Below are 17,492 nucleotides of genomic sequence, written 5' to 3' on the forward strand. Positions count from 1 at the left end.
GTGGTTGTGGTTTTATAGCTCTGTGTGCTAAGCAGCTGAAAGACTGCTGATTTTTCCTAAGCCAAATTTTCAATATCAGGGCCAGAAATGAGGAGGAGGAGATGGTGTAGGGCTGTCAGGAAGGGCAGGAGGCGCTGTTGAGTGATAGCCCAACGAGTTTGTAGGATTCTGACCCTTCGATGTTCCGGTTGTGCGACTGAATAACTCATGTTTAGCAGCATTAAGGGAGAATGTATCAGGGACGAACAATGTTCAAAATTTTTCGTGCTTGTAAAATGAGACCGACGAGGATGGGATTCGAACCCACGCGTGCAGAGCACAATGGATTAGCAGTCCATCGCCTTAACCACTCGGCCACCTCGTCATGTGCTCTACCTTTTCGAAGACTTTGGTACATATACACACTTATCTGACTGCTATAGTCTCTGTTTCTTGTTAGCATTTCCTGAACCTTCCTGCTAGCATTTCCTGAACCTTCCTGCTGTGGTTAACGGCGGTGTTCTTCAAACTTAATCTTGTTCAAATTCACAATGTGAAACGCGTTAAAAAGCTCGGCATAGCTGCTCAGTGATTGGCTAAAGTTTCCATCGGCCACGATATACAACCTCTGATTGGCTGAGGGCTGATTCTCTCGTTGAATGAATATAGGAAGTGTGCAGCGTGAGACTGCAATTTGACATTCGCTCAGCGCTATAACGGAATCAAGGTAACGAGTATTTGAGTTGACTTTTACCTTTATTTATATTTATCTCACTTGTGTATCAGTTAGCAGACAGTCATACCGATTAATGACTTGCACATTTTGTGATTAATTACTTTGTTTACAGAAGTCGCCGAGTCTTTATTAAATGCAGCCGTCTTAGCATGCACTCAGGAAGCTAACGTTATTCAGTTAGCTGTAGCCTCTGTATTCATACTTAATTCAGACACGTACTATCGTTGTGTTGGTGATAGTAGATTGCTGATTTTAAAAGAGACACAATCAGGATTTATTTTCGTGTGTAGACTCTTCATATCAGTTACTGTAGTTTTTTGGGGGGGAAAGTGAAACGGAAAATAAAACAGGCTCGAGTAATATTAACTGATTTTGAATCTGTGCCACGGTCCTGCAAGTCAAGGTTCACTGGACGATCAGCGCCTGTTGTCACAAAAGCTTCTCTCTTTACTGCTTCTCCGAAATATATTTATATGAAATATAACCACACTTCAATTCATGTAATTCCAGTTTCTTTGTACGCTTGTGCTTACAATGTCAATAAAGCTTATCTTATCTTAATTTACTTGCCACTGCACTATGCTCTATTTTAACCACTACAGCTCCCAATTGAAGTATATTAAAAAAAATATGTAAACAGGGCAATCTATTAAAGAATTAGTGTTAATTTCTAAGAATCATTAAAAACTTATTTGGGAACTAAAATCATTAGGTGAAGTCCTTTTGTGTTTTATTGCAAACTGAAAATCTGAGTATATTAGGGTACCAAGAGAGCAACTATAGTACTAGATAAGAATTCAGGAGTGGCAGACAAGAATGTGAGGGTGGTGAAGGACATGAGGTAAGTGAGGTGTGGTAGGGGTGACAGATGATTTTAAGGTGGGGGTAGAATTACATCAGAGATCTGAGCCCTTTCTTATTTGCAGCATTGATGGACAGGCTGACAGATGAGATCAGATGGGAGTCTCCAGCTTTGGGGGCTGCAGTGAGAATATAGAGCAGGTGGAAGTATGTTCTGGAGACAAGAGTAATGAAAGTCTTTGAAGCAAGACAAGAATACATGTGTGTGTGTGAATAAGAAGGAAGCACTTTTAACAGTGAAGATGCATGAAGTAGAGGCAGTAAAGATGTTAAAGGGACGAACTGTGCACAAGCGGGGTCAAGAAGCAAGTGCAGGCAGGGTTGAGCTTGGAGTGGTGGAGATGAGTGCCTGGAATAATTTGTGACAAAAGGATAGCAGCAAAACTGAAAGGGAAGATGTGCAAGAGTGAGACCTGGTATGTTTTTTTGTTTTTGTTTTTTTTTTAAGCCTGTCCGGTCTGGCAGCTTTTGCAATTACATTTATGATCTAAATATACTGTTGTGACAAACATGTTTGCTTGAGGAGCTCTGTAGACTCTCTATAGCAGGGTTGGGGAACTCCAGGCCTCAAGGGCCTGTGTCGTGCTGTGTTAGATAGGACCCTGGGTCAACACACCTGAGTCAAATGATTAGTTCATTACCAGGCCTCTGGAGAACTTCAAGGCATGTTGAGGAGATAATTTAGCCATTTAAATCAGCTGTGTTGGATCAAGGCCTGGAGTTCCCCCACCCCAGCTCTATAGGCTGCTTGTTCATTTTTCTTCTTCCTTTATCTATTTATTAATTATTATTAATACTATTATTTTTCACAGCAGTTCCAAAATATATCAATGTCAGAGCTAACAGGTAGGGGAAAAGATGGAAAGAAAAAAGAGAGGGGGAGAAAATAAGAGAACTAAAGAGGTGACAGAGCACATGTAGAAAAGCACAGTGGGTTGCTCAAATGTGCACGCGTGTCATGATAATGTACTTGATAATGATGGCAAGAAACTGCAATAACGCAACCAACAAGCCAAAGAGAAGTTTTTGGGGGCCTGAAGACCCAAGGCTACAGATCTCAATGGCAACCATGTGCCCTCTGCATTGAAAGAGAAACGTTCGGTGTATGTGTTGGTGTGTGAGCGTATGATGTGTAAAAAGAGGAGTATGAGTGAAAATCAGATGGATATTAAAATGGAAGGGGACACACAGACATCAGTTTTACATAAAGACACACACCCATCCCCTTTGTCTCCCCCCCTTTCCACACCTATCCACCACCCCACCCTCACCTCTCAGGATGGATAAGTTCAGAAATGAGCTAACAGTCACCAGTTAGGAGACAAAGTTAGAGAGACAAGGCTGAGATGTTTTGGACATGCGCAGAGGAGGGATAGTGGATATAATGGACAAAGGATGTTGAATATGGAGCTGCAAAGGGAGGAGAAAAAGAAGACAACAACAGAAGAAGTAAAAGGATTGGTGTGGTAGAGGAGGATGCTAGATATTAGGTGAGATGACCTGGTGACCCCTAAAGGGACCAACCAAAAGAGGAAGGACAAGAAGCTGGCAAACCCAACTCTTAAAAAGACTCTTAAAATAATTATACATAGAAGTCATTCTAGTATCTGTAGGACTGTTGCAAGTAAATATCAGTGTGTTTGTATCGTACACAAGCTGTTCTACACTGCATGTCCTGCCTGACAGAGACAGGTGTGCAAATACCCACGGTTTAAACAAAAAAAAAAAAAGAAGAAAGTTGTAGGTTCTAACCTGAAGCACCACTTATCTTGCTGTCCCACATTTCCTCCTAACATGTTCCCCACTTTCCTTTCCTGCTATTTTAATACAGCACGAGTGTAACGTTCAGACTCAAGATGGTGGACTCCCAGTACTACCTCCCAAATGACATTGGAATCTCCGCACTCGACTGCAGCGAGGCCTTTCGTTTGCTTTCACCTCAGGAGAAGATGTACGCCCACTACCTGTCACGCGCATCTTGGTATGTTACTAATGCAAAAATGTGAGAATGTCAACACTCTGAAATTACATGTTTCACCTTCTTGAAACAACAAAAGACTTCAGGTTATTTAAAATTTGCCGTCCTGCTGGTTTTAAAAATAACAAATGTAAATACATCTGTTTGAACGTTTGTCTTAGGTATGGCGGTCTGGTAGTACTGCTGCAGACGTCCCCCGAGTCTGCAAACATCTTTGTCTTGCTGCAGAGAATCTTCAGGAAGCAGACGCCTGCACAGCTGGAACAGGTCGCCACAGCAGCTGGGCTCAGCTCTGAGGAGTATCAGGTACACGGCCTCGCCGTCTCTCTGCCGTTTCATTTCTTTCTAAAACAAGCTTTCATCCACAAACGGCTGCAGCCATATAAAAATGTTTCTTCGATGTTTTCTCGTTTATGATATTCAGGCCTTTCTGGTGTATGCAGCAGGTCTGTATGCAAACATGGGCAACTACAAGTCTTTTGGAGACACAAAGTTCATCCCAAATCTGCCTAAGGTAAAACAGGCCTGCAGTAAGAGTTGTCAATCTAGTTTAGATACTTTTTAACCAGATTATAGGTTGAGGACAACTGTAAAAGCAGCTTCGTAGAGTGTAAACACGAAGCTAACAAAATGTAACTTTAGAAACCTGAAAGATATCAGTGGTGTTCAGAACAAGTGTGCCTGATATAGTGTAATCTGATGTGTTTATCTGTCTGCATCTGTGGCATGTACACTAGGACAAGCTGAAAGCGCTGGTTTGGGCCAGCCAGGCCTTTCAGGAGCAGCCGGCTGAGATGGAGGCTCTGTGGGACAGCTGCTCCTGTCTCCTCTACTCGCTGGAAAACAGACAGAAACAGCTGGGGCTGGGCGACAAGGTGGGATCTTTTAATCATTTAAAGCCAAGTGCAGGCTGGCTGGTTAACAATTTTGATTAAATAGCCAGTGGTTTTCATAGATGGGAGAAATGTGACAAATGGTTTTGGCCTCAGCTGCAAAAGTTTCGTTCTCTTTGGTTTTATTTTGACTTCTTCTTCTTTTCCCCCCCTTAATTCTGAGATTTTATCTGCTTTTTAGGAAAGCAGTAAATATGCTTGTTCCCTGTGAGAGGATGCATGGCTCATTGACTCAATTTGTTTTTGTTTGCTTCAGGGAATTACCACCTATTTCTCAGGAAACTGCTGCCTGGAGGATGCTGAGCTGGCTCAGAAGTTCCTTGACTCAAAAGTAAGCAAATTCACATCTAAAATAAATATTTTATTGTTTCTTTTATCTCTTTTAATCTCCTTCTTATGATAAATGTGTTTTTAATCTGCCTTTGAGTCTTACTCAGTTTATTCTTGTCGCTTGTTTCTAGAAACTGTCTGCCTACAACACGCGTCTGTTTAAGAAGGAAGACGGAGGGAAAGCCTGCTATGAGGTCCGCTTGGCTTCAGCTGTGCAAAAAGGTCAAACTGCAGTTAAAAAAGCCAAAACAAAATGGCATGCAAAAAGTATTTCAATATATATTAATGAAAATAAATAAATAATTGGTTCACAGACTGCGCAGTGGATGGGGAGTGCGAGTCCTGCTGTGGCAGCTTCAGCTTTGAAGACAAAGAGTTCACTGTGAAGAGGGGAGACTATAGCCGTGTCATGGAAAAAGTCTGCTATTATCTTGAAAAAGCACAGGTGAGACGGCTAAGAATGCAGTGGAGCTTACATGAATACCAGTTTTATCATTTAAATCTAAAACATAAAGTTGGGTTAGTAAAATATCAGTAATTGTCTTTACGAGAAGATTGAGTGAACCAAAAAATGTTTCTGTCAGAGTTCTAGTTACAAAATAAGTTTTGTTTCATTCATCATCATCATCATCATCATTTATTTATATAGCACTTTAAAAACACACCTGGTAAACCAAAGTGTTGTACAATACAAATATAAATATAGTAATAAAATAGCAGAAACCAGACGTAGCAATAAAATTAATAAAAATGTCAGTTACCCACAGAGTTAAAAGCCAGGGAATAAAAATAGGTTTTTAATAAGGACTTAAAAACTGGCACTGATGTAGTTGTCTAATATGGAGAGGAAGATTATTCCAAAGCATCGGCGCTGCAACAGAGAACGCTCGGTCTCCTCTAAGTTTCAGCCGTGACTTTGGGACCGAAAGCAACAACTGCTCAGCTGACCGAAGGGAATGAATGGGGACATGGGGCTTCATTAGTCAGATAAATAAACAGGTGCCAGACCATTTAGAGATTTAAAAACCAATAAAAGGACTTTAAAACGGATCCTAAATTCAATTAGAAGCCACTGTAGAGAGGCCAAAATCGGAGTGATGTGGTCAAATTTCCTTCTGCCAGTTAAAGGTTGTACCGCAGCATTTTGCACTAGTTGCAAGTGTGACAAAGTGCCCTGCCCAACCCCTGTTAAAAGAGAATTTGTTTGTGAATGTCTTGCAGGCCTATGCTGCCAATGAGAACCAGAGGAAGATGCTTGAAGAGTACACACGCAGCTTCACCTTAGGCTCCATTGACGCACATAAAGAGGGTTCGCGCTACTGGATTAAAGACAAGGGGCCAATTGTGGAGAGGTGAGTCCACTAATCAGCAGCACAGTACGTTTATGAGATCCCGATGAATTTTAGAGAGGGACTATTTTAGCACCGTTTAAATTCTGCTGCTCAGTGAAATTGATTTATTACATTTCCTGCCTATTTACTTCCCCTTAAAACTCATTCTGACCTTTGCACTGTGAATGAATACCGCTCTTCACTCTATTCCTTATTATCCCTTCATTTCCTCCCCGGTCTTGCTTCCTCTCAGTTATATAGGTTTCATCGAGAGCTACAGAGACCCATTTGGCTCCAGAGGAGAGTTTGAAGGTAAGTGCCAAGCTGATGAAGAAGAGCGATACTGTCATGACTATTGTTGTGCAAGCTGTGATCTTATGGGTCTCTTCGGGTTTTATTTCCTGCTGGTTGGCTGAGCTTACTTAAGTAGATGGACTTAGCATCTCCCCTGGATACATTTCTGTGTTTTGCCCCATTAGTAATTGCAGCCTGTGGTCTTTAAATGAACACGCATTGTAAAGGATGTTGTTTAGTACTACTGTTGAAATGCTGGATCTAATTTGGGCAACATATGTCCAAGTGTCCATGAATCCTTATCAGTGTGAGACTGATAAGGATTTTTTTTTCTCTCCCAACCTACTCTTGGCTCTGTGTGATGTCAGTGAGAGTGGCGATCCCTTATATGGTTATTTCAGGCACATGCCGATCAGCAAAAATTTGTGTTAAAGGGAGGGGGAAGGGAGCTAAAAAAGCTTGTTTGAAACGGTGGAAAATCTGAGTGTGTGCACCAAGGGACGGATGAATAACAATTTAAGCTGTGAGTCATGCAAAACTACTCCAGTAGAGTCGAAAAATAAAAATACAGACCTGGAAATGAGCATTAAAAAATTACGTGGTGGATTTGATTTCCTAAGTTTATTGCGTCATGCTGTTTTAGGTTTTGTGGCCGTTGTGAACAAGGCGATGAGTGAGCGTTTCGCCAAACTGGTGAGTTCAGCAGAAGTCTTGCTTCCTGAGTTGCCTTGGCCGCAGGAGTTTGAGAAGGATACGTTCCTTAAACCGGACTTCACCTCACTGGACGTTCTCACCTTCGCTGGGAGTGGAATACCAGCTGGCATCAACATCCCCAACTGTACGTGCGCAGAAATCTCTGACACTGTCAAACAGCTGAGTCCAGCTTGATTACAGCATTGAGCTTGTTTGTTTGTTTGTTTGTTTGTTTGTTTGTATTTGTTTGTTTGTTTGTTTGTTTGTTTGTATATAGACGATGACATCAGACAGACAGAGGGCTTTAAAAACGTGTCGCTTGGTAACGTGCTGGCTGTAGCCTATGCAACGCAAAAGGAAAAACTGACCTTCCTGGAGGAGGGTGACAAGGTATTTTACACATTTTTCTGATTCTCTTAAACACCATCTCTGTTTTCCATTCACACACCTGTGTAATAATACATTCTCCTGATCCTTCTGTTTTCTCCAGGATTTGTTTATCAAATGGAAGGGCCCGTCGTTCGAAGTGCAGGTTGGACTTCACGAGCTTCTGGGTCACGGGAGCGGAAAGCTGTTTGTCCAGGTCTGTTTACTTCCTGTGGTGTGTTAAGAGCAGCAGATATAGCCCGTTCCTCTTTGTAAAATGTTTCATTTAATGATTTTTTTTTTCTGGACAATTTAAAAAAATCAGTGAATAAATCTAGTTTGTGTGTCCTCAATCTCCATCCATAGGATGACATGGGCAAGTTTAACTTTGACCAAAGTAAGGTGATCAACCCAGAGACCGGTGAACCGGTGAGTTTGTTTTTGTGTGCACCTTTCTGTTTGGTTTTAAAATCTAATGGCCATTTTCATGCTTTAGTTTTCAGTTGCTGAATAAAAGAGAGACTTAATGTGTGAACATGCGTTTCAGGTGTCCAGCTGGTATCGGGGCAGCGAGACCTGGGACAGTAAGTTCTCCACGATTGCTTCTTCTTATGAAGAATGCCGCGCTGAGTGTGTCGGACTCTATTTGTGCCTCAACAAACAAGTGCTCAGGTATGTCCTGCACACTGTATCTTGTAATAAATATGTATTATATATGTTAAACTAACTTACACATCCCACCTTAACCAAAAAGTTTTCTTATTGGCATCTACAGGTAACAATCACTCCCAGCAGTGAAATTCTTAGGCTCAGCATCTCCTCAATATTTCATGTAGAGAAGCAAATATTGCACATAAAGTAAAAATAAAAAGGAGATCAAATAAACTGTATAAATAAGAAAATAAAAGTCACATTTGGATTCAAAAGTCTCCCTCAAATTTCCATAAACTGACAGATTTTTGCAGCTGGAAAAATATTTGTGGGATCCAAGAATCTTTTGGGAACAAAAACAAAGGCTTTCAATCTATTTAAATATGTAATGAATATTAAAAAAAACAAACTCCAGAGCCAAGTGAAATAGTGCCCACTTTATTTGGATGTTTGGAAACTTTAAGCAGCTCTTCAGTCCACTTTTACAGTTATTTTTCAGTCTTACTCCAGTTTTTGGACATGGATGGTTTTTTTGTTAAATATATAAAAGTGGGTTGGAGGTAGTGGTCATTATGTATGTCCAAGAGTGTGGCTGATTCTCTGTGGGGTCGGTGCGTTTACATCCATGTGTTTCTCTGCCAGTATTTTTGGCCATGAGGGTCAGGATGCAGATGATGTGGTGTACATAAACTGGCTCAGCATGGTGAGAGCGGGACTGCTGGGCCTGGAGTTCTACACACCTGAGAGCAAGCGCTGGAGACAGGTAATGTGTCTGCTCACTGAGCAGTTTTCCTCTTACTAGTGGCCTCTTTTCACTTCTTCTTCAAAGTTGCAAAGTATTAGCTGAACAGTTTCTACAATCAAGCATACAGAACGTTGACTATGTGTTTCTTACAGCCTCAGCTCGATACGTCTGTGTCATTTTTATAAATAAGTTGATGGTAAATTTCAGTTTGTTTGTTAGACAGTACGTCAACTATATGTGGCGTTATGTGTTTGTGTCAGGCTCACATGCAGGCTCGATTCGTCATCCTACGCGTGCTGCTGGAGGCTGGAGAGGGCCTGGTGGGCCTGGAGGAAGTAACGGGAGAAGATGGCAAGCCCGATGCACAAATTACACTGGACCGAAGCAAGATCCCCACCGTGGGCAAGAACGCCATCCATAGGTTCCTTTGTAAACTGCAGGTAATCAATACTTCTCCAATCAATGGATGCAAAATAGAATAATTCACTAGAATCGATTTGACAGCTACATGCACCACTAAATTAAGCAGCAACAATTTTGATTAGCAGTTGAGTGTTTTATGTTTAAAAAAATATATATTAAAACTTAATTGGGTGCACCATGGCAAATGTGAATTTGTGTATTATTTACTTTTGCAGTAACTTATAGTTAGGATTTTAGTTTGAGGGTTGAACAAAACAATGAAATGAGTCAAGCTTTTGTAACCTGTTTTGCAACTAGATTGATCCAAACTTTCCACCTAAGTTTACTCTAAGCCATCATCTAAGCTTTATTGTCGTCTTTCTGTTGATTTCATTCAGTATGCTGTTAAGCTGAATCCACAGTTTGTAAACTGATTTGTAGGTCTTTAAGTCGACGGCAGACGTGGAAGGAGGCAGGGCTTTCTATGACAAGTACTCCACTGTAAGCGACACTGGCGCTCACAACTTTTTGCGCCTGCGCGAGACGGTGCTGCTGAGGAAGGAGGCTCGCAAGATGTTTGTTCAAGCCAACACAAGAATCAGCGGTATGGAAATGACTCTGTTTTAACAGGGTGCTGTCTGATTTATTTATTTATGTTTGATAACCGGTCTAGCTGTTTTCACTTCTATAAAACTATTCATAAGCATGTGATGATTAGGGTTGGGATCGGGGGAAACGAAACGACAATTTGCATGGTAAGGTGTCAATTTTAAAACACTATTGGAATACTGCAAACAAGAGGGCTCAGAATGTGATTCTTTTGGACATTCTGTTACCAATTGCAACTGATCGCAAGGCAATTGCACAGGTTGGCTGATAGAAGGCAAGTGTTCTGCAAACATTCGCAGTCTGACTTGGACTGATTTATCAGAAACAGGTTGAATACATTTGGCAGCTTATCTCCCCTTTCAATTACAGACTGATAGATGGTCTTATGGTGACAGAGTCAATCTCATTTTGCAGCAAAAAACTTGTGATATAAACTTATCTGGTTGGATAAAACATATTGACTTGATTGAGTTCAATGTCTACATTATTTTCAGTTGAAAAAAGGAGAAATCATAATGTATGTGATTTTACAGATCCTAAAATGTTAAATCTGATTAATATAGTGTTGTGAAGTAATGAATGGAAAGGATGATTACGCTTCTCTATATCCAAGTTTTATTTGGAAGCTTCCAAAAATACCTTTTTGGAGTTTGCTTAAAGACTACGTGTCAAATCTGTAATGGCACTGCTTCATCCTCGCATAGAAATATTAACAATTGTACAAATATACCTCTCTGACCTGTCTTATGGTCGGAGGGTAAGATGGCAGCGCCATTGTGTGCAATAGGTCGGCAGCCTTATGAAATGTCCCCTTGTGGGACTAATAAAGGTATGGCATAAATGGCATTAAAAATATATTAACTGTTCAACTTGTTGTGACAGACAATAGTTATACAAGCATACAAACAAGTGAATTAGCTCTGTTCTGCCAGAGTTAATCATTCAGTCTGTGTGTGTTTGATTTCCAGGGGATAGTGTTGAGCTGGTGGAATACGAAGGCAGCGCAGCAGGTTTGATTCGTTCCTTTACCGAGCGCTTCCAAGACGATGCAGAGCAGCTGGAGTCCGGCCTGCTGGAGCTGAGCAAACAAGACGCTCCCTGCTGGTGTTGATATGTGGAGGGAGGGAGAATCTGCTTTGCAATTTCCAAAAAGTACCAACAGAAATCTGATTTTTCTTCTTTTTTTCTTTCTTTGCAACTGTATGCAATAGCAGAATGATTCTTTCTTACATCCAATAAAGCCATAGAACCAGAGCAGCCACAACTTTTCAAGCACCAACTGATTCTTAAGCACTCTGGTTCCGTGTCACGTCTGTTTCTGATGACAATTGTCAGACACGGTGTGAGTGAGATGATTATTAATAGCTCATCACTCTTGCAGATGTCTTTGGCAAACACTTTTCTAATGAAGTAAGAACTAAACCAATGTAACCCTGACACTTAAAAACAGTTAAAGCATTGAAAAGATGCTTTTACAAATCTTTATGGTAACTCAAAGTGATTGAAGTGAATACTTTTTTACAGTCAACTCATGGCTACAGATTTTACAGTCTTCACAGCTGGTCCTTTTTAGTTTTATGCCCATTTCGGTGTTAATGACTTGAGAGGTTTAGGACTGTTAACTAGCTCCAGTGACAACTTAATGTTGACTGTAAGGCAAAGTAATACTTCATGGGTTTTTTTTTTTGCCCAGTTTGGTATTAAGGCATATTGGATTAGTGTTATTCCTCTTTCTGGTGAGTTGGACTAGTAAGTATTTTTGATGTTGAATCTGAACAAATAAAAAAAAAAAAATCAATTTGATAAGATCTGGGTGGTATTTTTTCTTTCCTTCCAGAATCATAGCAGGTTTCATTTTCATAAACTCACTTTTACTACACGTTAACAATAAAGAGTCACCCTGAAGAAACTACTGGCATTCTGAAGTAATCCCAGGGATTAGTAATTAAAAGGCAGTTTAAGCTGTTTACTCGTTAGATGCTTTTGTACCATCGCCCTGTTTGTCGGATGTATCAGGAGTAGGGGTGGGTTTTAATAATCAATTCATTGATTAAAATCAATTCTGGCTTGGATAACGTGATATCATTCATTAAAATCCTGAATCGATTTTTTTTATATAAATGTATTTTGCCCAAAATTCCAGAATCTCAGGTGAAACCTCACAAAATTTCAACCACCACCAAACATCTAAAACAGTAAATGAGAAGCAGGTACACGGCTTCTGTACAAAGACGTAAACACAAAGCGCGGACCCGCCGACGGATCAGAATCGGTGAGATGTCGCCTTTCTCACCGACGGCACGGACACGGTCGAGGCTGAAAGCCGACAGCTCGCTGCTTCTGATGTTTCGGCGGGTCCGCGCTTTGTGTTTACGCCCTTTTTCCGCTGATTCTAAAGCTGTTAGTTTGATCTCTCTCCAAACAATATTGACCGAACCAGCAGCAAAAGAAGATCCAAACTACGCTTTATATAAACATCGTCATGAATTCCCTGACTTTTGCTGTTTTGCTTCCACCACGATAAAAATCACACTTCATGCACAGCTCTCTCTCTCTCTCTCTTTCTCAGTGTACTTCAAGAACAGTTTCCCGTCTATCCCCGAAATCTGTTTTCTGCATTATTCGCTTGCTTGTTACGCACAAGTCTACCGTTGTTTACAGCGCTGTCGGCCGATGTTTTTTTTTTTTTTTTTTCCCCTTTTACTTACTTCCGAAAAGAAAACCTAATTTCTGCCGTTCAATAGGCTTCTGAACAAATTTAAACTTTTTAAAATTATACAAAATGCAAAACGCCGTGTCTCTAATAAAACCACTGTAACTTTAGAGGTAATGTTCATATGTTGATTAATGGTTTTTTCGTTTTTGATGTACTGTGGAATATTTTTATAAAATCCCAGGCCAGGAAAATCACCTTCATGTTTTTCTGTGTTTTATCTTCAGCTACTTTGACACAAAGGCCTCTGCTGTGACGCTCACACCTTTTGATAAAGTCTGGAAAGTGTCAGCTTCCCTTTTAATAGATACAAAAATATGTCAATGTACTGATCTGAATTATAATATTTCTGACTGTCTGAGGCAAAATTTCCCAGATTCAAATTGAATTGAATCGAATCGTGGATCGAATCGATTCTAAACATCAGTGACGATACCCAGCCCTAATCAGGAGTTTCTGCTGTTTCTTCAGTACTGCAGCTCTCCCTATCGTTTACAGAAGCAGCATTCGTTTGTAACACCAAGTCAACCTTTTCCATCTTTGTGCTGATCTTTGTATTCTCCATCCTTGTTTTCGATCACTTGTGCTTCCTCCTTCTCTTCAGCTTCACTGTCTGATCTCAACTGATCCGGTGTTGAAGGAGTGGAGTATGTATCGCTGGCCAGCTCTATCAACGGAGAGAAGGGTTGGGAGATGAAGGGAGAGAGAGAGTAGGGGACCTTAGGAGAAAGAGATGGGGACTGATAAGGCGAATGGGAGGGAGAAAGGCTGGGTGAGTCATTAGGGGAGAGAGAAATGTGCATCTTGGGAGATACAGATGGGGACTGATAAGGGGAAAGAGAGGGAGAAGCACTGGGAGAGTCACGAGGAGAGAGGGATTGAAAAATTTTGGGGAAAAGAGGAGGTGGCTTAGACGACAGTGAGGCACAATTGGGGAAACTGATTATTGGACAGGGTTTCATGTAGTCTGAGTCAGCTGGGAGATGCTCCTTTATTGCTGGTGGCTGGGCAGTAGCCTCCTCTTCTTTCACTCCCTCTTTACTTTGGCGTGCTTCCATCTGCTGCTCCTGCATCCCTGGCTGGATCTGAGGAATTGCTGATGAAGGCTGCGGTTGACCACCGCTGGGATCGTTTTGCGTCACCGGCTGGGTATGGCCGTCTTGAGCAGTTTGGCCTTTTCTCAGCTCGAGTGTTTCCTGTCCGCTCTTCTGGGCTTTACACCTCCCCTTGGTTTTTGGCATTAAAGGTGGCGGAGGTGGTGGAGCAAGCGGGGGCGACAGCATGGTCGATGTCTCTGTTGAAACCCGGACTTTGAGGCTGTGCTTGAACATGCGCCGTCTGGATAAAGTGCTCTGAGACTGCAGGAAAAGAGGGTTGATGAAACAGAGAGCGCCCAGCCCAGAGCCACAGTCCAGCTCTAAGGGACTACGCGTGGTGATCGGGCAAAACTCGTGGAACAAGGTGGAATTTAGAGACGATTTCTGGGCGGCAGCATCTGAGTCAGGTGCAGATTTATGCTGGTTGTCTGAGTCTGGCTGTGGAGCTGAGTCAGACGGAGCTGGAGAGCTTGACTGCAGTGCAGACTTAGGCAGGGCGGAGGTTGCAACATCTCGCTTCTTCTCCTTAGCTTTTCGGGGCTTAGGTGTCTCCCGTGGCCCACGGACATTTAGGTGGGAATTCCAAAACTCTACACAACAAAAAAATGTTTTGGTTATTTTAATAAGTTCATCATAACCAAATTTTACTGTGATGCTAATGCGAACAGTGATTTATTGAGTAAAGTTTACATTTTATAAGCTGCATAAATTCAACATCATTGTGACAGTAATTTACTATTGATTTATTTATTTTTTATTAAATTCACATTTTATACATAAAAGAATTAAGTAAGCAGAGGACAGAAAAGATGCACCTACACACAAACTTCCCCCAGTGGCTGCTCGCTAACCTGCGGCTGAGACATAATTAATGATGTGCTTAAATAAATCCTGGAAGATCAAAGTATTTGAAGTTGAGCATGCTTACAAAATCTTCTATTGGGGGAAAAAAATGAAATGACCAACCTATTCCCATGTGTGAGATAGACTCGAGCTCTTTGTGCGATGATGCCCTCGCTATTGCGTCAGGAAGCTCCAGAGGGAATGGTAGCACATCTCTGAAAAGAAACATGCGCCGCAGAGATTAAAAAGATCTGCATTAGTTCTTGCACATAAACAGATATTGGAATGGATTCACGTGGAAAAAGAGGAAGAAGTGATGACAACGTAATAGGACTTGAGCAAGGTTAAAGAATCAAAATTATACCAAAGAACCACTAAGGAAACTGAGAATGAGGAAGGCAACATTTTACCTGCTAACACAGTAAAAGGAAATTAGTCTTGGAAGGTCTGGAAAGCTGATGGCTGAAGTCTCCAGAGACAGAGCTGCGGATGAAGAAAATTCAAATGTCAGGGATGTTTAGTGCGAGGGAACGCTGGCTGGTATTAATAATACAGCTTATCTGAGGAATTATTGAGTAGAATATTGGGTCTTTGGCCTGGAGTTTTACTTTAAAAGAAGACAATGAAAGGCATCTTTGCTTTTATCTGAATTCTAGTATTTATGTGTAAGTACTGTGTAATAGTACAGAAATGATAGTGTGTAGTTGTAGATTTAAAGCTGTCTGATATTTAATTACAGCATCTTCAGAATGAAAAGATTTTAAAGCTAGGTTAAATAAGACTCATAGAATTGCTGACAACACTGCACTCATCATGGTCTGTGTGCGTGTATTTTTTAATTTTTATTTGTTGCAATAAATAATAAAGTAAAAACAAGCAAATGGTGTATATAATACCTAGCCAAAAGAATATAATTAAAGAAAATGCAGATTTACATTTATATCCAGCACACGAGTACGGTGTTGTTGCTTCTCCTTGTTAAATGAGAAATTAACTGTGATTAACCACTTTTTTTTTTTTTTTGCTCAATGTTACAAGCCACTCCCAGGCATGATTACTGCCCGACCTGCTGGATCAGGAAATAAATTAAATCGAACCTGTCTGACAAAGTGATGTGGGCTGAAAGATCTCAAAAAGCAACAGATCATGCCATGATATAAAGACACTCAAGAAAAGCTGAGAAACAAAGTCACTGACTTCTATCAGCGACTTTGTTTGGTGCTTTGAGACTCCACCAAACCACAGTGAGAGCCATTATCCACATATGGAGTAAACAGTGGTGAACCTTCCCAGGAGTGGCCAGCTGACTAAAATTACTCCAAGAGCACATCGACGACTCATCCAAGAGGTCACAAAAGAACAACATCTACAGACCTGCAGGCGTCACTTGCCTCAGTGTTCATGATTCATCAATAAGAAAGTGACTGGGCAAAAATGTCATACGATGGCAGACCATTCAAACTTGAAAACTCTAATATGGCTGAATCCAAACACTTCCTTCCCATCTTTGATGCCTTAATTAATGAAATTATCTAATCAAAAACTGCATTTTGTATTTACTTTGTCTAATATTAACATTTGTTCGATGATCTAACATAAGTATGGCACATATGCAACAAGAATAAAAGAAATAAGGAAGAAGCTAAATAACTTTTTCACAGCACTCTATTAAACGTTAAGATGCTTTCCTAAAATGTGAGTGGACTCTTCCAAAGACTACCAAGTGTTGAGGTAATGCTCTTACTGCCTTGCTCCTCTCTGATACCAAACTGCTGAACAAACGATGGCACGCTGTCATCCGTCAAACGCACACAGAGCACGTTTCTTTGGGACGTGCGAGACTTTCGCACCAGGAACGTCTGCAAGACAACACAAGTGATTACTGAACGCAACTGGGAGTGCATAAGAAAAGGTAGGAGAGGAAATGTGGATGTGTGTTATGTCTGTGTCTCAGACCCCGGGAGGTTCCCTCTGCAGTATGTGCAGTGCTGTGGCTGGGTTGATTGATAGCTGAAGCCAGACGGGCACTGTAAGCAGGAGACGATCCAGTACACTGATGTTTTTCAGGGAACCCTGACCCCTCAGCTTGCGCTCCGATACTTGGGTGGGCTCTGGGAAATCGTACAGGGGTTCTTCTTGCTGTGCCATCTAAACACATATGCATACAACAACATAGTTAATGTGCTCCAAATCTCCATGCAGTCTCATAATGCTACACGTGGTTATGGCATCCTTCTGGATCCCAGTAATGACAGAAAGACGGGTGAGACTGCTGCACACAAACAGACACACATTTGTACCATAAATCTGACTGGATTGGACCGGCAAGTCCAGACTTGGTAAAGCACAGCAGCTCAGACAGAGCTTAAATAAAATAGCAACCTATGGTGAAGATCTTTAAATTACAGACACACCGACAGCAAACACAAACGTCACAACAGTCATTAGATGTTAAGTAAAAAAGGAGCAAATGTCAAACTGACACACTTATCTTTCTTAATACGAACGCATCAATGGGCTGAATCTGACCGCAGCCTATACATGTCAACTTGTCTGGACCCGCACGAAGTACATTCCTCTAAAACTTGCACATTTCCTCCGCAAACTGCGCTGCACGCAGGCTTCTAGCGCTACAGTCATGTAATTGTGTGTCACAGCACGCTCATCTTATTTTTAAACAACCAACTCAAACTGTTTTACTACCTCTCTGCTCCGATTCTTCACCTTCCTTTTTCACCTCCGGATCCACTTTATGATGGCATGCTTCGTGTTCTTCCACCAGCTTTTTTTTTTTTTTTTTTTTTTTTTTTTTTTACTACGATAGGAAGTTTACTTCTCTTTCACTCTGGCCTGTCATGACGCGTGCTCTCCGATCTGAAGATGCCTTCTTTTGCTCCTCCTCCTAACCCACCTGATCTCACCTGGAGTCAAGTCAAGTCATCATGACGTCAGACTCACGTGTTCTAGATCC

The 17,492-nt window shown here is 41.2% G+C and overlaps 2 protein-coding genes across 3 annotated transcripts; one reads left to right on the top strand and one right to left on the bottom strand.

Moving 5' to 3' along the window:
• The first annotated feature begins 253 nt into the window (after positions 1 to 253).
• dpp3 (dipeptidyl-peptidase 3) lies at positions 254 to 11,676 on the top strand. Of its 2 annotated transcripts, none has more exons than XM_076889329.1 (19): positions 254 to 391; positions 3,408 to 3,557; positions 3,716 to 3,860; positions 3,979 to 4,068; positions 4,292 to 4,429; positions 4,704 to 4,778; positions 4,909 to 4,999; positions 5,092 to 5,222; positions 5,999 to 6,129; positions 6,362 to 6,420; positions 7,046 to 7,240; positions 7,373 to 7,485; positions 7,586 to 7,678; positions 7,828 to 7,890; positions 8,009 to 8,133; positions 8,755 to 8,875; positions 9,118 to 9,297; positions 9,701 to 9,863; positions 10,837 to 11,676. In XM_076889329.1, the coding sequence occupies exons 1-19, from the start codon at positions 276 to 278 to the stop codon at positions 10,977 to 10,979; spliced, it is 2,322 nt and encodes a 773-aa protein (XP_076745444.1). In that variant the 5' UTR covers positions 254 to 275; the 3' UTR covers positions 10,980 to 11,676. The 2 variants fall into 2 exon arrangements, with proteins under 2 accessions (XP_076745444.1, XP_004550359.1); XM_004550302.4 differs by lacking the exon at positions 254 to 391 and adding an exon at positions 553 to 706.
• Positions 10,461 to 17,349, bottom strand: LOC101470992 (uncharacterized). The gene is made up of 6 exons (XM_004550307.4): positions 17,225 to 17,349; positions 16,478 to 16,669; positions 16,266 to 16,380; positions 14,932 to 15,004; positions 14,645 to 14,736; positions 10,461 to 14,268 (listed from the first exon to the last, which is right to left on the bottom strand). The coding sequence occupies exons 2-6, from the start codon at positions 16,667 to 16,669 to the stop codon at positions 13,106 to 13,108; spliced, it is 1,635 nt and encodes a 544-aa protein (XP_004550364.3). The 5' UTR covers positions 17,225 to 17,349; the 3' UTR covers positions 10,461 to 13,105.
• Between the last annotated feature and the right edge of the window lie 143 nt (positions 17,350 to 17,492).

Source organism: Maylandia zebra, linkage group LG10, assembly GCF_041146795.1.
Source record: "Maylandia zebra isolate NMK-2024a linkage group LG10, Mzebra_GT3a, whole genome shotgun sequence".
In the NCBI taxonomy this organism is placed as follows: domain Eukaryota; kingdom Metazoa; phylum Chordata; class Actinopteri; order Cichliformes; family Cichlidae; genus Maylandia; species Maylandia zebra.